This window comes from Tyto alba, unplaced genomic scaffold (assembly GCF_018691265.1).
Source record: "Tyto alba isolate M040663 unplaced genomic scaffold, T.alba_DEE_v4.0 Super-Scaffold_38, whole genome shotgun sequence".
Lineage (NCBI taxonomy): Eukaryota > Metazoa > Chordata > Aves > Strigiformes > Tytonidae > Tyto > Tyto alba.
This window is the reverse complement of record NW_024881313.1, coordinates 7814216-7836266: the sequence shown is the minus strand read 5'-3', so window position 1 is coordinate 7836266 and position 22051 is coordinate 7814216. Positions and strand designations below refer to the sequence as shown.

Below are 22051 nucleotides of genomic sequence, written 5' to 3'. Positions count from 1 at the left end.
AAAAAAAAAAAAAAAAAAAAAAAAAAAGTGTATTCTTAGTTCTTTTCTTTTTGTTTCTTTTGTCATGAAGTGTGACAAAAAGCCAAAACTGAAAAGTTTTTCCACAGTTCCAGGAAAATCCCAGTTTGGAAGAAACAGAGTAGAATCTACCTGCTTCCCAGCTGCCCATCTGCAAGGCTCTAGCATTGCCTTGACAAGAGCTTTCCAGGTGAGCTGCTGGGGGGAGCGAGCCCAGAGGCAGCCTCCTCACCCTTGGGCACCCAGCCTTGGCTAGGGCCACCAGCTGAAAAGACCTTTTGTTTCTGCCCGAAGGCCAAAAGCTTTCCTTGTGCTGTGACGCTATGACAGTCAGATCATTATTATCTATTAAAAAAAAAATTAATCCCAAAATAAACTTTTGGGGGGTGCTTGTTTTTTTCCCCATCCTAAAGGGCATGTTTCTACAGGAAGAGTCTGAGCAGAAAGCTCTGGTAGAGCCTGACTCATTAGGCTGGACACTTTCTCATGCCAAGTTAATAGCACAGACTACTGGGGTGCAGGAGGTCAGCAAGGAAATAATTCCTATTCCCCAACTCACATGGTAAGTGCCAGGCTTGTCAGTACTCACATCTGCTACTGGACAGAAAGCTAAGAGAATGCCTACCTTGTGGAGGGGAATGTTTTCTTAACTTTTGGGTTAAAATAGCAATGAGATTAAATCAACTTTGCTGAGCCTCCAGTTTTTAAACTGAGCTAACTCCAAAATTACCTTGCCTTCTTGGTTCTTAAAATTCTAAATTAATGTAGTTTGGCAAAGAACTCCCTCTTCTCTTCCCCATCTCAAAACCCAGTAAACATTCCCTAAGTAGCATTTATTCATGTAAGGTTAATGATTCCGGCTCTTCCTTCCAACCTGCCTGAACCACTTTTGTTATGGCAAGGGACAGAAGACTTCTCTTATATGCCAGCAAGTTTATCCTAGGGGACCCTCTGACAACTTCATGTGTTCTGACTCCAGGGACATCTATGATGGCCTGAGTAGTGCAAAACACAAGCGATAATAAAGTAAATAAAAATAAAGAAGAGGTTTACAGAGCAGCTATAGCTCTTGACACTATTGAGAGTTTTGCAGAAATTAAGACTTTAGGTGGAGAGCCTTAGTATAGAAAATAGCAGAAGAGACATACTGTAGCTGGCTGAAGGTGTTCGGTCATCCACATCAATCAAAGTACCCTCTGACCTGCTCCGTGGAATCTCTCCACTGGTTAGGGAATCTGTTCCACTACTGGAAGTGTTTTCTTCCTAGGAAACAGTTAAACATATAAAACATCAGCAAGCATGCAAATTGAAAAAGGGAAAACTGTTGAAGAATAACTGAGCTTTGTTCCTGTGATGTGACACAAATGAAAAAAAAAAAGTGAAGTTATGGTTTATTAGTTAATTTATGGTATCTGCCAAAGAGCATCACAATCCTGAGTGAATATTACTATCTAATTTGCAACAAAAACCCCAGTTGCAGTACAGTATGGTACCACAGACCATAGTGAATTCCAGTAACTCACATAATTAAATGTCTTGAAATTGGAACTGAGACAATTGTACAATAACTTCCATTAAGAAGGTCTTGAATAAAAGGGTTTTTTATTAAAATAAACATCCTAATTCCTCTTTTCAGAAGTTTGACTAGAATCGTTAAAGGGGAAGAGCTAGATCTGTTCCTTCCTTTGCCAATTAATATAAAGTATTTCCATCCTTTTCTGCTTTATTATTCTTCCTATGATCTTCCCTGAGAGAACATCAGGTCAGATTTCCTTTTAGTCTGAACAAGAATGACTTAAAGTACCCTTCCTTAGGGCCCACAACAGCACAGCAACAGCCCAAGAGAGGACATCCAGGTCTCTCCTTTTCCTTTTTCTGGCCACAAGAAATTCTGTTTGGTTTTGACGCTGTTTGCATGTGGACTGGGCCACGTGAGAGCTGTAAACCAGATGCTGTGGTTGAGAGACAGTCAACAGCAAACTTATTGCAAGGGCAGAGCAGGAGGGGCAAGGTACCATTGCACAATGGCATTTTCAGCTTCTCAGAAAGAGGAGTTGCAGGTCCTCAAAGGAGCATTGGGTAGCCTACATGCTGAAGTTACTGTGTCACTGAAACAGAAGCTGGAAGAAATAAAATATTCTAGATATTTTTGTGCAGGGGAGCTCATTAAATTAGTGCTATAAACCAAGAGATCATTTAGTGACTTTCCCATAACCTTCTCACTGATCCTACACATAGTGGGGTATAAATGCTGATGGGCAATAGATACATGAAGACATATGATTAAAAAGAAAAAAAAGAAAAAACAAACCAAACCAAATGAACCAAACATGCACCAAAAAAAAAATACAAACAAACAAACAAACAAAAAAAAAAAAACAACCAACCAAACAAAAAAACAAACCAAACCAAAACAAAAACAACAAACCAAAACACAAGGAGGGAAGGAGAGGGTGAAGGAGAAAATGTAAAAAAGCCAGAAATTTTTTTGGGTCCATCCACAGGATACAAGTCAGCTTTCTTCAGGAATCTGCAATATTGCAGCCTGGTACGTTTGCAGCAGCAATTGCAGCCTAAGCAGATCTCATTTTTTCATGTTTAAAATGGAAAAAAAAGGCATTGGGCCTGGTTTTTCTGTGGCTGTAAGAAAAATGAATTTTCAGTTACAGTTCAAGTAGGTGAGTTATGGGAAAAAGGAAGCATACCTTATATCAAAGCATTACTAAATAGAAACTGGAAGTTGGCTGTTTCTATTGCGCAATACAATGGTTTAAGACATCTTTTTTTTCCACTACAAATGTAAATTGGTACTTTGTGTTCTTCCCACAAGAGCTACCTTCAGCTAATGGCAATCTGCTCAGCTGCAGATTTGCACTCAGGCAGGATGCAAGGCTGAGGTCAGACTAAGCCTGACAGTCACCCAGCTGTGCTGCTGTCACAGGACTGGACAGACTTTCATGTTCCTCTGTTACCAGAAATCTCAGGTGTCAGCCTTAGAAGTCCTGATTTCAGATGGTAGTGAAAGCTAGCCTCCAAAACCAATACTTTGTGGCTTCTATTAATGCCCCTCCAGAATCAAGCTGGAAAGTAAAATATATCTTTAATCCCAAAACTGTAGTTCCAAGATCTGACATCCCACATGTGTGTAAAAATATCACTGTTCCTTCCATCTCTAATAACAGACGGTATCTTTGATAATGTATACTGATTGCTTCAAAGGAAACAAGTTTTCTTTCCTACTGCATCTCAAAATGTTGAAAAACTGAACACGCTGTGTAAATATACACAGTTTTTATCTTGGGCTTATAATTGAGAGATTGGGGAGTTTTAATCACCAGTTTAAGGTATCCATATCTAAAATTCCAATAAGTATACAAAAAGAAAGTCTACTTTTTACAATACCTGTGTTATTTGTTGACAGCACTAATCTCTGATGATTTACTGATCGGTTAACATATTAATCTGAGAATGGTTCTTTAAATAGTTAAAAACCCCACAATTATTTCAACAGCTGTATAAAGTGGGAGACAGTAAGTAAGGATGAGGAGAGAGCACAAGAGTGCAAGTTGGTGCACAGGGGCTAAAATAGGAAACCCTGGGGGAAGGGAGAAGGAGAGAGAAAGAGAAAGAAAAACAATTCCTTTACACAGTGGGACTATATTGACAGAGACATGACAACAAAATTGCATATAGAAGTTTTATAAATGCTAAGAATTTCTGCAAATAGAATAAGCCATTTCCTAAAGCTCCCTCTGGGAACTCCTTAAAAACCTTCACCACCAGCCTGGCACAAAGACAGAAAAGGCTGATACTGAAAAGGAAAACAACTTTCAAAAATAAGTAGTGTCCCCCCATGCCCCGAAAGCATTCCTTGGTACGAGAGCATGATGAGGGAGCCCTTGTGATTGAGGCACGTCTTCAGGCCAGCCAAGAAGAGGACAAGAAAAGGGGGGAGATATAAACACTCCTGGGCAAAAAGATGACCACGTTTGGTCATCATGTCAAGGGATGTGGGAAATACTGGGGACAAGCTGTACATACACCATCAGGTACTGGGCAATGTGCCTCCTGAACAGAGTTACATGATCTGACACCAGGGTTTGGTCCTGTCTCTCCTGTGTTCCAGTCTTAGTGCTGGGGACACATAAATCCCCAGTGCCTTTGTATGATACTAGGAAAATAAGAAAACCCAATGCTCCCCCTTTTCCATGGGTACCTTCTGTGATAAAATAGAATCTCAAATAAAGCTTTTGATAGGACAACCCTATTAATTCGGAACTAACCTGGACAAATCCAGAAGAACGATCATCCACAAGAGAAGAGAGGTCAATGCATGTGGGATATAAAGACACGTTGATCAGTGGCAAAGGGTAAAGATATGAAACTCTTTTGCTGCAAAAAGAGGAAATTATGTATAGGAAAAATCAGAAGCTAAGCTTTTCATTTGCTGTAGCTACTGAGTAAGAAAGATATAAACTGACATGTGCTTAATGGTGCAAAGAATTATTTGACTGATGGTATGTCAGCTCACAGTGTGAGGTGAGTAGTGAATGAAGAAGTTAAGAGTTTGGAAGGAGATCAGCTATGGAGGTGACCAGTGGGTGAACATGAGTGACTGCTGAGAGATGTGGCACTTTTCTGTATGAAGGCAAGAAACAGTTTGCCAGGTGCACTCTGATGTTCAAGGCTGGAATGCATTGTTTGTCCCATAAAGCAGGGGACTCAGGACCCAGAGTGCTGCTGGCAGGCGCATTGCAGCACTGTTACAAAGGGAAAAAAAATGCATTAGAAGAAGGTCTCAGGTAGAAAGTTCAGTTTCACAGAAGTCAGGAGACAGATCTGCTGCAAATGGCATTTTTGCTGCATGCAATACCTCCAGAAACCTCTTCCAGGTCTTTTAAGATTCAAGTACACTTCTTTTTTTTTTTCTTTCTTTCCAGTCTCTCTACCAAAGAAAACATGTCCTGCTGTGCTTAAAATAGTGGTAAGGAAGAAAATAAAAAAAGCCCAAAAGCAAACACTTCCCCACTGCCTTTGCCCTCAAAAATGAGAGAGAATACATTCCTTTGTGTTTTTAAAGTATCAACATCCCAGAGCAAAGCACTAGCAATTTGCCTTTCATTCAACCTTTACCCTGTTCATCTTTCTTCAAAAGCAGATTGTGTTAAGAGCAGAGCTCTCCTGTGACAGTGTCTCCCCACAGACTCCTACATGCTCCTTACGCAGATAGTGCTACTCAGCCATACCATTAGTCACAGTGATTCATGGCCTTTGAGTCCAGAGGATGAAACTTAGTCATTTGCAAAGACAGGACAAGCAGCACAAGCAGGTGATGGAGATGCACCTCATTCCTCAGGCTCACTTTCAGCTGTCAAGGGGAAAAATTATTTGCTAGTTATATAGGTTGGGTTGTTAGACTTACTTTACAAGTTTTTTACTGAAAAAGGAGTGAGGTATATTCATCAGAATGTTAAATACAGTGTTCCTGATCTGACCAAATACTGAGTATACGGAATTATTTAAATTCTATTAAATAGAGAGAAGAAAAGAAATTCTAAAGAGAAAGCAATACACAGAAGAGAGATGGTTTCAGAAGGCATTACACATCACCATCAAATCTAAAACACTGCCTGTTCTCAGCAGATTAACATGTTTCAAGATAAACAGTTACGGTAATAAGTCATATTTTAACAGCCCCTTGGTACTTGCGGCCTGGAACAGCTTTATGGAGCTCAGAGTTTGGTGAGAGACAGTTGGACCTGAGTTTACCAATCTTTGATTACAGGGCTGAACAGTGGTACTGTAGCTAATGGTAGTACAACTGAAAGCTTCAGTTGAAGTCTTTGACTTATTTTCTTAGTATGGTGCATGTGAGGCAGTCAAGAAAATGCAGCTGTATCTCATTTTCAACAAAGACAGAAATGGCTTTTAATGTTTAGCCTCATGAGATATCGACCTTATATTACCTACTTTACTAATACTTGGAAGCAATCTTACTGCTTTAGTATGACGCTGTTACTTGTCACTTTGCCTATAACAATAAAAGAGCTTTTTCAATTTATATATCTACTAGCTTACGCTGTTGTTAAATAGTTGCCAAGTTTTTCAAAGTTCTGAAGATTTATCACCCCATGGGAACTGCAGAGCCATTCACGCTCCTTCCTGAACCCAGGCTTTAAGCTTTCTGCAGACCCAACGTATGTCTACACTGCTGCTTGTAACTGATGTGACTGCTGCTCGTAATGTTTCATCTGAGCTAGCGCTAAAGGGTAGAGCTAGTAGTTTCAGCTCAACAAAAATGGGACTTGAAGTGGGTCATCCTCTCAGCAGATCTCCACAAGTTCACAGGTGGGGTTTTACAGCCTCTGCTCAGCCCTGCATGACCCAGAACTGACTGCTTTACAGCCTGGTTGGGGAACATTATACAAGCAAAAATTACTATACCATAGACACTCCCTCTACAAGGCAAGTATCCTTCCTTCCATCCCACACATCTACATTTCTGAAATTGCTTGTTGTAAGCATAAAGGCTAGAGCATTTATTTTCAATTATAAACTTTACGTTTGGGAATATTGCTTTCCAGAAGCCTCAAGAATGTGTAGTTAAGTTCTGATGTTGTCTTTTGGGTTTCAACTACCACCCTGAAATACTCCATGGTTTCTCTTTGGCCTCAGGAAAAAAAGAAATATGTTGCCTTCTACTTACAATACTAAGTAACTTTTTAAAGAACAGGAAATGGAAAATAAAGATGTCACTAACAAATGAATGAAAGGATCCAACTTTGTCCTATTCAGTTGTAATATTTCTTCTTTTTGCTGAACAGAAAACTTTGCAAGTTTATTAGCTTAACTCTTCTATGAACTCATTCCCTTACCACTTCTCAAAAGCCTCTGAAAACAATAATAGTTAGAAATCACCCTAGATTCTCACTTATTGTATGTAACCATACATATTTTGGAAGCACAGCTGGTTCATTGACTTTTGGAAGTCCTACAAAAATACTTCTGGCTCCTTCACAGAGATTGCGATACTGCATGTTATTACTGACTGTGATACCAACAAAGTTATTCCTTCAAAACAGGTGTTGAAAGCATGCTGTAAGGAACACCTTTTATTTAGCAGTTTCATTAAATAGTAAGTTTCCATTTCTAGGTGCTGCAAGTGTTTCAACACCACAATACATGCAACAGTGCTGAGCAAAGGCAAAGCCTCTCTGTACCATGTTTTGCATGTAAACTAGAGGCCTGCTGCTCATGCTTGGCTACTTTTAATGTTTGTTAGGATGAAACAAAAACCTCAAATCTCAACATTTTTGAACCTAGAGGAGTGGGAATCTCAAAATCTCTGCTAGCTTTTTATATCTTTGTGAACTATAGCTGTGATCACAGGTTTATAAGTAGAGGATACCTCCAAAACACTCAATATATTATTCTGTTACCATGATTTCTTCTTCTCTTCCTATTAAATTCGACTTTTACTCGCATCCAAACTGCATGCAGAAGTTACACTGGCTCTTTAACTGATCAGCTTACCTGTTAGTGGAGATAAATCCTTAGACACCTGCACCCTAGCTTGGCTTAGAGAGCACTCCCTACTCTGAATATTTATTATGCTCTTCCCTGGGAAAGGCTTATGTCTCTGCCTGTTGGTGCCAAAAGTCAGTTTTGCAGAGGGACAGATATGAGCTGTGGTCTTTGAGGGCAGGAAGCAGTGGTGAGGGACAGAAGTAGAAGTAGCATTAACTGTAGTGAATGATTTACAATATCAGAGCTGACTTCAAGAATAATAAAGGAAATTAAAAAAAAAAAAATCCTTTGTATGTCACAGAGTCACAGGGGCATGACAAAAATAAAATAAAAAAAAAAAAAAAAGAAACTTCCTTTATCCCAAAGACTTGATTTTGGCAACAATTTACAGTTTAACAGTCTTCCAGTTCTATATAGAAAGTAGAACATCTACTATCCATCCAGAAAGCAAGTAAATGATAAAGTTTCCAGACAATCAAACCCAGGTCAAGTAGGAAAGTAGTTCTTCATTAGGAACTGACAATCAAGCACTTATGAGTTACATGTTTCACAGAAATAATTACTTTTAAATTTAAGGGCTGAGTACAGGCAGGGGAAAAGTCTCTCTTGACTTTCAACATTTAAATGTCTCATCTGGTCCAGTGATGTGATAACAGAAATCCTACAAGAACTGTGCTCTCTTCACAGCATCAGGGCAAAGCAGAATGCACCATGGAACCCACCTGCAGAGAAGGGCCAGTGTTTTACTTGCTCATGGCTCTTAAAGTTCTTAAAATTATAATTGTAGTTAACATTAACAACAATTTTAAGCACCTGTATCAGCTGGATACGTTGCTAATATGTAGGATGGTTCTTCTGCTACCCCAGGCTAAAAATGATAAAACAAAGCGATGTGGCTGACACTATGCCAGGATCCAGTCTAGAACATCCAACTGTGGAACTAAATTGTCTGTCAGTGTGCTGCCTGGATACTGACACTTTATTTTGGACAGATGTAAATTGAACGTGCATTGGCAAAACTTGTAATGAGAACCTTGAAGGAAATCAAACCTGATATCCGTACTGGAGGACACTGCAGTGTGCTGTGCTTTTGAGGAGATGGGGGACTAGAAAGGGTTCTTTCCATAAACATGACAGGCTTCTGCTCCAGTGGAGAAAAAAAAAAAAAAAAACCAAAAACAAAACAAAACAAAAAAAAAAAAAAAAAAAAAAAAAAAAAAAAACAATATCAGAAATCCTGTCCTGTCAGGTGGACCTTTTTATATGGAACCACTTTGGTTTGGTGTTGGTTAACATGGAGGGGTACACAGAAAAAATGAACACAAAACACACACACACCAAAAAATAAGTTAATATGGCAATATACACAGAGAGAGAGAGTTTGCTTTGCAATGTTTAAACTATGTCAGGCAAGCTTTCAAAATATATAAACTAGACAAGGAAAAAATCCCAGTTGGGTAGGGAATGAATGGGGTAGCAGAGAGGGAGGACTCAAGTCAGTCACTTGTTCCATTTCCCCTGGGAAATATAAAGGGAGATCGATACTGAGAGGGCAAAATGGTGGAAGATGGGTGACACATGAGCAGCTCAACACAGAAAAAAATTAATAAAACAGGCAACCACCTGTGTTGGGAAAATAATTCCATTAAATATAGTAGAAGAAAGTAAATCTATTTGGCAAGGACAAGTCTGGTTGTCATTAGAGGTTAGTTTGGAGAGTTAATAACTGTAAGCATAATCATTATTCACTGCATCTACAAATTACATTTTGCTCTGCTTGACTGACCACATAACAGACACAGGGAATATGTAACAGCACAAGTAGTATGTTTGGTAGATTGTGATAATATTTACAAGGAAAGACTGATACGTATTTTTTGTGTATTGATCTGTTTTGACTAAAGAACTTGTTTAATAGTCTTTGGCAATTTAGGAGCACAGTGAAGAGAGCATCAGAGAGGGAGTCTTAATCACAGGTACACTTTCCAAGGTATACTGCAGAAAGTGCACTTTTTCTTTGTTGCTTTTTATGCAATTATAGTCCCCAAAGTTTGATCAGAACTCTTCTCCAGCAGCGAGAAATCATCACATTTAAAACATTTGTGCCTGTGTTGTTAATAATAGGCTGAGATGTCCATTAAGCTACACCTGCTGATATTTTAAAGTTATTTTTGACACTGTAATTTTGAAGGGAAGAAGGGAGGGGAATTCATAAAAATATATTTTGTTCTCTAAAAGCCAAACACACTACCTCTCATTATATTGCAGACTGTCCCTTTACATAGCAATTACACATGCTCTTGACAAGTAAAAAACCCTCTTATTTCTATCAAATGGTGTTCATGTATAAATGGATAGTTTCTCTATTAAAGAAGGACATTAGAATCTCTGAATTGTACTCTTAACTAATTCTTTTTAATAGTATTGTTAACAGAATACATTTACTGAAATAATATGACTGCCAGATCAACTCTAAAATGGTAATGATCCAGCAATAAAAATGAAATCAGAGGAAGATAAACTACCATGTAATATCAGATCCCCTTTAATAATCCATCTCTGATCACAGAAGACTGTAATTTCAGAAGAAGTCCTACATATGAAAATGAGGAAGAACTGCTTCCAGAATTGCTAGTAGTTTTATAACTGAAATAGGAATGATTCTATCTTTTTTAAAAAATAAAACATGTCAGTCTACAATATCACTGTGAATTTTCTTCCAAAGGAATTGTCAAGATCAAGATTTGAGGCAACAAGTTCCCAACAAATTGCATGCCCTTCTGGGTCTAAATTTAGTTCTTAAATCTAGCTGCCTTACAGGCTCATTGACTGAACTGTCTATTCCTACCTGTTGAGAAGAGGGCATCTATACTTTTGTTCCTTACTGTTTGGTACAATAAGCAGAATAACATGTCCAATCTCATCTATTTTTATGCAGCAGTGACAAAGTCACTCTTCAAAGATTTGATCTTTTTTTTTCAGATGTGAATGTTGTGTGAGATAGTTGTTCCATGTCTACGCTTCCTCCAGTCCCTATATTCTTTAACCACCTTCATTCTCTCCATTGCACCAAAGTGTCCAACCGCCTTTCCAGTTCTCCCTCTGGTGATGCATAGCATTAGTCTGGATGCAATACTTCAGTGTAAAGCTAGTTTTCCCATCCAGGAAACCCACACTATTATATTGTGATGGATAACATTACCTACTGAAAGCATTTAAAACTATATTCTCTTGTCCTGTGTCCCTAGAGAGCTCAGAGGCAGAAACCATTCCTGAGGTTCTCAGCAGGTGGTTGGCTGACCTCCAAAATCCATCAACGAAGTGCTCATACAATAAACGAGAGAAGCCCCCTGTGTTAGCTCAGGCATTCCTACGCTGACTTTAATCTCCTGTCGTCACTATTCACCTCCAAAAGCAAAAGCACAGCTCCAGCTTGCTCTTCCTAACAGCCCTACCATCCAGGCTGCTACAGGCACCCTACCTCCCCACTGTTTCCAGGTCTTCCTTGTGAGCCAACATCACTGACTTTCGAGGGCAAAATTTGATGAAGCAGCTGAGAGATGCAATTGCTCAGGAATAACATGAGCAGGCACTAAAGACAGATGGGTGCCTCCCCAGTCAAGAAATCTTCCCATGCCATTTGCCATGAAAAAAGCACTTAATGTTATTTCTTCTTTGTATTTAATATGAGAGTGGTGAGAAGAGAAAGCAGGCATAAAGCTATTGTTTCCTTCTTTCTGATTTCCTTCCTTATTTCCTATCACACAGGTGCACTGGCTACGACACTTGTTAGACATGTGGAGGGAACTAGCATAGGACAGAAAATAAGGTGGTCAGTTCCTCAAGCTCTATAATAAAGAAGACTCTCCACTCAAGTCACATGTCAAAGGGGGGAAAAAAAAAAAAAAAAAAACAAACCCCCAAAAAACCCACCACCCCTGAATTATCATAAATTTCAAACTTCTGTACACAAAAAATAGTTTAGTTGAATAAAAATTTTTAACTGCCCCAAAAAATCTGGCTTATACCCTCAAATAAAAATAATGGCTGGAGTGATACATTTACAAATTGCTCAGAAAGTCGGACTAAACCCAAACTTACTGAATTCCCGAACAGTGCCTCTCAGATAACCCTGCAGAAAATCCTCAGGAAAATTATTCAGAAACACTATGGATTATACTCCATCAGTTCAAAATGTGTGCCCAGTTTTTTATTTCATTTATTCTGCCTCAGCAAGCTTTACTGTTTTTCACCACAGCTGAAATTATTGCCTTTCTAGCAGAAGCAGAGGCCTGCAGATCAGTAACTCTTAGATATAATCACAGCATTTCAAAATGTTATCTCCAGCTTCTCTCCGGTCTGTCCCTGTCTCTTCCCCCCACACCAAAAAAAAAAAAAAAAGCCCTCACAACCCTAGTCAGTCCTGCATTCCTTCAAGAATTTTTATGCAGTAAATTCATTTTCACTGATATGTCAGTCTCTGCAAGACCTGGCCACTGTCCAACCTTGTGAAGGTCCTGGTGTCAATCACTTGTTTTGCCTCACTCTTCACAGACAACAAGCATGCCCACCTTCCAATTTCACAGAGCAAGCTCAGTATTTTATACTATTAAGTCTCCAAAAAGTCTGCAGTTCTTTGACCTCACTGGCAATCTACACAGAAAAACCCTGGGCATCATTTATCATCCAACACCACCTCTGCAGCCATATGATGCTCCTTTCACTAGAAAGAATAATCACCTGGTACGTGAAGTGAAACTGCTGTATAGGCTATCGTCAAACTACAGGAGTAAGTTACAGAAAATTTATTTGAGACCCCCAGGATATTTAAACATCATGGAAAACCACATTAATTTCATGACTATAACTTTGAAAGGAAAATTTCATGCATTGCCTGGAGTTGAGGTTTTTCTGACAGCCAGTCTTACAGGAGGGGAAGCTAATCTCTCCCTGCTGGAGGGAACTACCAACACTGTTCCATACATGGGCTATAGCAGATCGAAAGGAACAGACAACTGTCTCAAAAATCACTAAATAACCCAGGGCACAAAGTCCCTACAGGTGCCAGCCCAGGCCATTTCATTTGGGATCAATTCCTCTGTGAAGCTGGAGTTCATCTAGCTGGCTGGTTGCAGTCTGATCAGTAATAGCAGAGTAACCTTTACTTCAGACAGAAAGAAACTGGGTACAAGGTTACAAGTGAAATAAGATGAAATCCAGACCACTTTTAGAACAGCTTTTCAGTGCTTTGACTTTCCTAGTTAGGAACCTGAAAGCACCTGCCATGTCTTAGCTCAGAGAATTCAGCCTATTCAGCAACACCTTCCAAATGCCAACCCTAAAGAAACACTTGTTTTTTTGTTTCATCTTCGTAAGTTTACTGTCCTTGCTCCATTTGTACTGAAACGTGGGAGGAAGCATTCACAGCTTTTCCAAAAAGTCATTGGCTTTGATGATCAAAGCATTTCCCTACCCATCTCACCTCCTTGGCCACACATCTCAAGTTTTGCACCTTTAACTAGCTCCTACCTCTCAAGATAATAAGGGTTCAAAATGTGTGTTGTGTTATGTGAAACACTGCAGAATCGTATAGGCAACATTCTACCATTTGGGGGTTTTTTTCTAACCAAATTTTTATTTTATGGGTTTTCTGTACAGACCAATATGCAAAACACATTTACAGTGCAATTGAAAGACTGTTTTGATCAAGCAGCTCATTCCTACCATTACCTATGTATCCTGGCTATCACTGTCAGGGTTTCCTTGATTAAAGTATACGTGTCATAATTTGTAGATATGATTTTAACATTTAACTTATAAACATCAAATTAAACACACACCTTGATGTGTGATGGAAAGTTACTTTGCTTAAGACATTTTTCCTTGGCTGTAGCAAGACAGGAGACTCCTGTTATATCTCTTTGCTACAGACACATGTAATCCTGGCTGCTCAATTTATTGGATGGGATTTTCAGTCTCCCTTTTATGGCATCATTGATGATGACAAGCAGGTATCTGCAGAACATAGGATTCTCCAACAAAGAACTCTCTAGTACAAAAAGGGAAAGAAAAGCATGACGTATATAAATCAAAACTCATATTAAGTATGTTCTGCCTCCACAGCTTCATCTAAACTTTAATTTGGCAAGTATTCTTGGAGATGCATGGTCCAAATGTCCAGCATGAAATTAGTTTGGGTCAGCTCCTGACAGATCACAGTCCAGGGTTACATTTGTATTGGTTGTTTTGTTTGTAATAAACAGAAATATGTGCAAATTTTCTCAAAACCTGAATAATCATGATCTAAAAAAGCTTCTATAATGTAGTGGTTTTCTGTTAGCTACTGTATAGCTATGTCACATCCACCAGAAGTGTGAAGTACCAGTCAGCAGATTATCAGTGAGAACATATTTGTCTAATTTGGTGCAAGTTCTAATCTTCAGAATTTCAGGAGATTTCACTCAACACCACACCAAACAGAAATGACAGTATTCCCAGACAGTCTTGACAAACATAGCTAAACAGTATGTTCTGCTGTGAGTTAGTTCAGATAATTTTATTTTACAGTGCAGATTCATCTCCCATTGATGATTTTAGCAAGATTTTACAATGGTGTCTGTCATCATCATCCAGTATGCTGAATCACCAGCATCCACACAAGTAATTTCATTTTAAAGTTGTTTAGAGATTACCATTAAAACAACCTGAAGCTTAACCCATAATCCATATGTGAACTTTTTGCCTAGAGGAAAAAAGAATGAGCTTTCACTCCACTTTCTCCATATTAGGAGATGTGATTTGCCACCTAAGAAACATGTAATTTTTTCAGCCTCTCAGATCTACCTGTCCCAAGAAGAACAGGACTTGAAACACACAGATTTTGGCACCACAGACAAGGAAGCTCAAAACCTGACAGCTCCTATAGTTGCCAGACTGTTTCAGAATCACTAAATTTGATTTATTCACAGATTTCAAAGCCAAAAGAAACAAAGCGATCATCTTTACTCTTCCTATGTAGAATCAAGGCCACAAACTTTTACTTAGTTATTGTTGTGCCAAGTTGAATACTTTTTATTGAACTGAAACTCTTTGTTTTTTTTTTTTTTTTTTTTAAAAAAGAAGTCCAATTTGGAGCCCCAGAGCTGATGTTTATAATTTTTTTGGACCCAAACCAGGGTTTTCTTTTACTTTTTCATTTACATCCTGGTAGAACTAGCTGGAATAGCATCCCTCTACTGAGCTTTGTACAAATATATATAGCATGCACAACCTGGTCACAAGGAACTGATTGGTTAATGCACAAAACAAAGAAGGGCAGGGATGGGGGAAAAATGGAGCTAGACAAGTTTACAGATAGAAGGACTAAACCACAAAGAGACTGATAGCCACATTCCAGTGTCTTCCAGCCCCACCGTAAGAACTGTATAAACATATGCTAACCCCTTGAAAATCTGGCTCCAAACAACTTGTTCCAGACCACTCAGGAAATCAGTGACAGAGCACAGGATGTGTGGGTGCCATGGCAAAAAAAAACTTCCACCAAGACCAAGGCTTTGAAAATAACTGCAAAAATATCACAAGAACCCTTCTCTGTCCCAAAGTGTTCACACCCTGAAAAGGCAATTAACTGGAGGGCAAGGCAGGTATTCGTAACACTTCCTGACAGCCTTTGGCATTGCTAGGCTTGGCCTCCCTTTCCAGCTATCAGCAGAAATCACATATCAAAACCAGATACAGGTAACTTGTAGCTATGTATAACAGGTAGCAGAAAATTACTGACATATACACACACCCCACACACTGTTTTCTTTCTCCCATGTTTTCACGTATCTGGAAAAACAATTGGCTAGTAGCCAAACTTAGAAGTCTTTTTTCTAAAAAAAAGTAGATAAATTTTTAAAAAAATGATCACTGTGATGGTGAATGCAACTTCCATTCAGTTCAGACCTCAAGAAAATTGCCCTTCTCTTTCTGCTACCGTATACTACACGAGATGAGGAAAAGTCTAGGGAAATTCTTAGTTTTCTGGGGAGCATGTCAGCAGTGCAGACAGTACCTCCTGCCTGTGTGTTTTGTGACTGGAGTACAATCATTATTGGTAAAACTACACTGAGGAATTCCATGATGAAAAGGTCTCTCTTACATATTTTTCAGATTAGTAGCACATTTCTGCTAAGCCATATTAATATCCACCTGACAGTACAAGCCAGGCAAGTAACTGTGGGTGGGATCCAGCTAGCACAGCATAAGTACCTGTGCTTTGACAGACAAAAAAGTAACTGAGAGCCATTAAATACACCTCTTGCTCTCCACTGATGAGATAAAGAAATTAAGTTATTTATGTTAGGATGATGCATGCATTACGCACTCACAACTAGAATCACACACATATCCCAGAGTCCAAATGCTTCTGAGTGCTTCAAAAAATAGTAGTTATCTCACTGGGGAAGCCATGCTAGCTTCCCACACTCTCCTCAAAACTATATGGAGTTAAGCTTGGAGGCTTTTAAACTTAGTTCAATTAGTATAACCCTTGTCCTGTCTACCATCTAGCTGTAGGACTGGACAACTTTGCTCCTTGTCAACTTGTACTATATATGGAAAGTGAGGGGACAGGTTTGAGTTTAGCTTTCCTCATCTAACCCCTTAAGACAAATATTATGAACACATCAATCAGAAGCTGCTTCTGCTGAGAACTGTTAGAGGTTTCCTTAGAAAACTAATGAAATTTTACAAATATATTTCTGATGTTATTCATTTCACTTGATGGATGTATACATCTTATTGGAAGCAACAGTCTCAGTCCAGAGCTGAAGAACTAGTGTCCACAATAAAGAACAGACCAATTTTCAAATAGAAAAAAGAAAGAAAGAAAAGGAAAAAAATATCAATGAGCAGAACAAACTGGCATTACTCATATTTGTAGCACTGTAATTTCACATGGAGCAACAGGTGACAATTTGTGCTGCAGAAATTAGGGCAGTACTATGAATAAATTGAGAATTCTTGTCTCTGCTCTGTCACACCCCATCCACCTTTACAGAGATTCTGTTAAATTAAGGCTAGTGGATCAGAGGGATTGAACTCATAAAAAGGTTATCATCACATCATAGGCTTTTCTTCAGGGCTCAGAGTTGGTATTGCATGAGGTCATGTATGAATAAAAGCAAACTACCTAAGTCTTGCCAGCTGCCCCTCCCCTCCCCCCAGTTATTTCAAACAAAGTAATTTCCTTTTAATTACACAGCTTAGTACATGTAGAAATACAGCTTATTCTCCATGTAAATTCATATCAAAAGTTCAGTCCTAATTAGATCATAGGACAAAAATTAGGCTGTAGGATTTGCCACTGATGTGTCAAGAGCTTAGAATCCACTGGTGAAACTCTCAGGTTTTTTATAGATGTAGGCTCAGGTGGAAACTCGAACAACTCCTCATCAAGTTGTTGCATGAATGTTTTGTGATACAGCCTATTGCAGTCAGTTGGAAAGGAGCTGCTTGCTTTGGCATGATGGCACAATGGACAAGCAAAGCTGTTGGCAGTTCTCATTAGTAAGTAAAGATGCAACCTGAATTAATACCATCATATCTAACTAGAGGTCAGTGCAGATTAAAGTGTGAACCAATACATTTTAGAACCAATTTAAATACTTGTGAACTTGCACTTAATGCAGGGATGTATTATATGCCTCCATGAAGAAAGAGACAGAGATAAAAGAATTAATTCAGAGCAAGCCTGGGATAGAATCAGGGTCAAATATCCCAAGTTTTCAAGGTATTAGACGAGAGAAAAGATCATCTGGCATTGTGCTTGAGGCTAAACTGGCTCTTGGGGATGCCATCCGACTGGGTGGCTGGCTGGCTGCTCCAGAAATCAGCAGTCCTACATCTCCTTTGCATCCACACTGGTGCTTATCTGGTCTCACAGGGAGCTGGCCCAGACACAATGAGTCAGTGTTCACCTGTGCTGGCCTGCGGGAAGTAATGGCAAGGTATGAGAAATGGGACTACCCCCTTCAGCAGCAGGTAGCCATTACAGCAGCTTAAATGTAGTGCAAGAACTTCACCAAAGTAAAATGGCAGCTCCCTATCTCATAGGTGTGTTGTAAAGAGGAACACAAAGATTATTAGGTACTCCAAGTTTCCAGTGAAGGCAGATTTCCTCTAATAATTCAAAAAGGTCTTTCCCCCCATTGAGAAAGCTGTGGAAAATGGCAAAGTGATTCAAGTATTTGCATTTTCGACTCAAATATTTGTCATTCAGAGTCTCTTGTATATACATCTCCCAAGCAGAAGACATTGAGCATTTTCTTCTGGGCTGCCTGAATACTCACCAGGTTTCCAGAGAATTTCAGCCTGCAGAGTCACCCAAACAGCAAGGGGGAGGCAGCATTTGGGGGTATGTAATGCAGTTTTTGGCTAAATAATAATCTAACTTCTTCCTTAGTCAGGCTGACTTCCAAGGTAAAGTTCAGCTACACAAGGAAAGGACTCCTGTGGTTACAGAAATTAAACAGTATATGCCTCCTATAAAATTAGTTGAAAAGGATGTCTGGATACATCCAAACCTAAAAGCTTTTCCTCTTCACAACAAGGACACCAAACCAGAGCCCAAAACATCACTTGCCACAAGCTATGAAACATCGTTTCAGTTTTCTGAAGTTTTCAGTGGTTCGAAGACCTGATTCAACTTCATCACTGTAGGGAAGTGCTCAAGTCCCTCTGCTTGTTTAAGTATACAATAAACACTTTGAGTAAATTCTGGAGGATGAGAAGGGATGGTCAGCAGAAGGTGATAAGACAGTCTGCTCACAAGCCAAAATTACTGAGCTTATTAACACTAGACTAGACAATGAAGAACTACTGGAAAGCCTAATAAACCGGACAGCATAAGAGTAAATTTGCTGTAGGTAAGATTATGAAGAGGTGCTTTCAGAGGAGCAATTTAAAATTACTCATACATGCTGATTTCTAAACTAGTTGTTGTTTCTTAGAAAAAGTTTAAGCATGATCCTCAGCTGTATAACAAGGATGTTTTCTAAATGTGCAGAAATGTAAAGAAGATATTAGCCTGTACTGAGAAGTGGATAAAAAATATAGTAAAATATTACAGACCCAATACATGTATACGTTTTCCATTCATATATGACCTCACCTTTACTCCAGAATTCAGTTTATGAGAAAAAAAAATCTACTCCTGAAAATACACAGTTGAAGGAGATGAACTGAAAAGAATTCAAGTAAGAGGGTAAGAGATAAGAGAATTCTTCCAGAGAGGAAGAGGTTAAAAAGATAGAAGGTCAAATTAGACTAAATTTACTAGTGGTAGCAGCAGAGTATGGGAATGTCAAGAAAGGAATGTTATTGAAATAGCTCCTTTTCTGCTCTCCAATCATGTTCCATTTCCCATTGTGGGATCTGTGAGTTAACTTAGGTTCCTATGCAGTATTTTGTAGAAGGGATGAGAGAGCTTATAGCTCCAGACAGAGCTATGCTTATTCTTTTATAAATTGTTTTGCAAGTACACACTATAGTTTGTGGTGTGGAATTTTTATGTACTGAAGCTGGCATTACTGTAAAGTTCAGATCTTCAGACAGGAGGATATCCTTTAGAGACCATCAGATTAGATTGACTGATTGGCTGTTCCATACAAAAAGCCAGTCTTTTGGCTTTTACAGCAACATGATTTATATCACAGAAACATAGAATGTCTTGGGTTGGAAGGGACCTTAAAGATCATCCAGTTCCAACCCCCCTGCCCCAGGCAGGGCCCCCTTCCCCCAGCCCAGGGTGCTCCCAGCCCTGTCCAACCTGGCCTTGAACCCTTCCAGGGAGGGGGCACCCACAGCTTCTCTGAGCAACTTGTTCCTTTGACTCACTATCCTTGTCATAAATAATTTCTTCCTTATATCTAATCTAAATCTACCCTCTTTCAGTTTAAAATGCTTAACCCTCATCCTATCCCTACACTCCCTGACAAAGAGTCCCTCCCCACCTTCCCTGTACCCCCTTTAAGCACTGGAAGGCTGCTATAAGGTCTCCCCACAGCCTTCTCTTCTCCAGGCTGAACAACCCCAACTCTCTCAGCTTGTCCTCATAGGGGAGGTGCTTCAGCCCCCTGATCAACTTTGTGGCCTCCTCTGCACCCGCTCGAGCAGGTCCATGTCCTTCTCATGTTGGGGGCCTCAGAGTTGGACCCAGCACTGCAGATGGGGTCTCACAAGAGCAGAGTAGAGGGGGAGAACCACCTTCCTCAACCTGCTGGTCACACAGGATACAGTTGGCTTTCTGGGATGCGAGCGCACATTGCCAGGTCATGGTTTGCTTCTCATCAACTGTTCTGCATTTCTGTAACCTTTTATGCATTGTATGTTCTTTTGGTGTTTCGTTCACCTACTTTGAATTCATACTTCAAGTGTGGGCTTCCCTGCAGGAACTTATGCCAAAGTTTACAGTAGCATAAACGTGTAGTTTCACAAGGAGGTTGAGTTTATCTGTTGTGGAAAATGGAGAGGAAAGGCATCCAACTTCAGAGGTAGTGAATTTCAAAGTTTTTTCTTCCCTTGGACACCCTTCATAGAAATCTCTCAGATACAGTCCACCAAACACAAATATTCCTGGGCCAAAGGCTGAAAATTACTATGATAAAGAGTTAAAAGGAAGTAAGTGTGCAATTGAACCCAATTAGCCATTCTCACAGTAAGGGGGGGAAAGAGGGGGAAGAGAGACAGCACAACATTTTAAACCGAACATTTAAATGCTCAATAACCCTTCTATTGCAACATATAATTAGCCTGTTGAACACCTTCCCACAGGATATTGTTGTACTATATAGTTTAGTGAATACAACTGTAGGTATTCCTTGTTTTTAATGTACCCAAGGTAAATTCTATGGCTTCTAGCATGACAACAACCAGCTTGTACTTCTGTTGTAAATCCCATTGTATATCTCCCACCCAACACAGATACTGTGCAACTGGTTTCAGTGTGTAAGTGAATCATTGGAGCATTTCATATTAACCATGGTCAAATACATGGTTTTGGGCTAGGGAAAGTGTTGCTGCTGTGGCAATTTTGACCTCCCAAGACCTACTTAGTACAAGTGATCCCCTCCATCCTTCCTCTTTCACTTACTCAGGAGGATGTCTATTGCCATTCCATGGTAAATCCAGTGAAAAATTTTTCCCAAGCTGTTAAGATTTTGAGCTGTCTCCTTAAAAAAATAAATATATATCAAAGACGAGGTGTTATTAGCTGAGTGGTAATAACAGGTCAGAAGATAACAAGATCTGTTTCTTTCTCGTCTTTCATTTAAACATTTCCATTTTTAAACAGACCAGCCAGCTCTGCTTGTAAGTTTTTAGCCATAAGGGGAGGTGGCTCAAGGTCTGTCAGCATGATAGGTCTTGTCTCCATGGAGGTCTTGTTTCCATTTAGCCTAGAGATATTACCTTCCAAGGATTGCTTTAATAGAGAATTCATATTTTAAAGTTCAGAAGTATATGTGCTTTTTAAACTCTGTTTTTCTGATTTCTAATAGCTTCCTTGTTAGCAGGGAGGACTGTGATGCAGTGTTCAGCACCCTATTTCATGCTCCTGATCCCCAGCTCACTAAACCAGGAGCCAGTTCAACTGCTGCACACATGAAGAGGAGTATTTCAATTTGTACAGTGCCTCAGTAAAACCAAACCAACCAACCAACCAACCAACAAAAAATACTGAAACCCCACACAAGCATGTGTGCATGTGCACACACACACACGACTACAGTGGCTTATTTCACAAAAGAAAAAAAGACAGAGAAGGCCAGCTTAATATTGGTTGATTTAAAATTGTAAAAGGTTCACCACTATTTATGCTCTCAGGAGAGGCAATCACCAGCACTTAGCAAGCACTGTGCCTTTCTCCACACATCCCAAACCACCCTAGGGTACAATACCGTGCAATTCAAAATGTACACAGGTTCTGCACCTTCTCCAGAGGCACTTGGAACTAGCTATGGCCAAAAAGAGAGTACTGGACTTCAGTGTAAGTACTAGGTAAAAAAATACTCTGATATTTCAGTCCTTCCAAAGTAATTTAAACAAAAGCAGCAAAAGACACTTGAGAGGGGAAAAAAAAAAAAAAAAAAGCAAACTCACCATCCTGGAAACCAAGAACTCTATCCTAGATCCAAATTATGTCGTTGCTCAAGACATCAGCACTGTTCACTGTTAAAGGAGCACTTACTCTTGCTCCGGCTTTGAAAAACTCCGGCGTGCTCAGGGTTTGGGTAGGTGCTGGGCGCACACCTGGCGCGCCTCTCTCGCAGGGGTGCTGAGCAATGCCTGCTGGAATGTGCAGTGTAGCAGGTACCTGGCACCACTTGTTCAAACAGACAGGAAGGAGTGATGGAACTACATTACCCATAATTGCCTTCAGCTGGTTTATGATTACACCTGAAACCAGGAGAGGTGGTGTGGGAGTTTCGCCTTAGGGAGGAGAGACAGGAACGTAGAGGAGCAA

At 39.6% G+C, this 22051-nt stretch overlaps 1 protein-coding gene across 1 annotated transcript in view; it reads right to left on the bottom strand.

The window, feature by feature from the left end:
• MACC1 (MET transcriptional regulator MACC1) overlaps nt 1-21813 on the bottom strand; it is a 38030-nt gene extending 16217 nt beyond the window's left edge. Inside the window, exons 1-2 of the mRNA XM_032991813.2 lie at nt 21688-21813; nt 1167-1281 (exon numbers count right to left, since the gene is read on the bottom strand). Of these exons, the coding sequence (XP_032847704.1) occupies nt 1167-1281; nt 21688-21690 (118 nt within the window). The 5' untranslated portion in view covers nt 21691-21813. The remainder of the gene's footprint in view (nt 1-1166; nt 1282-21687) is intronic.
• Nucleotides 21814-22051: the final 238 nt, after the last annotated feature.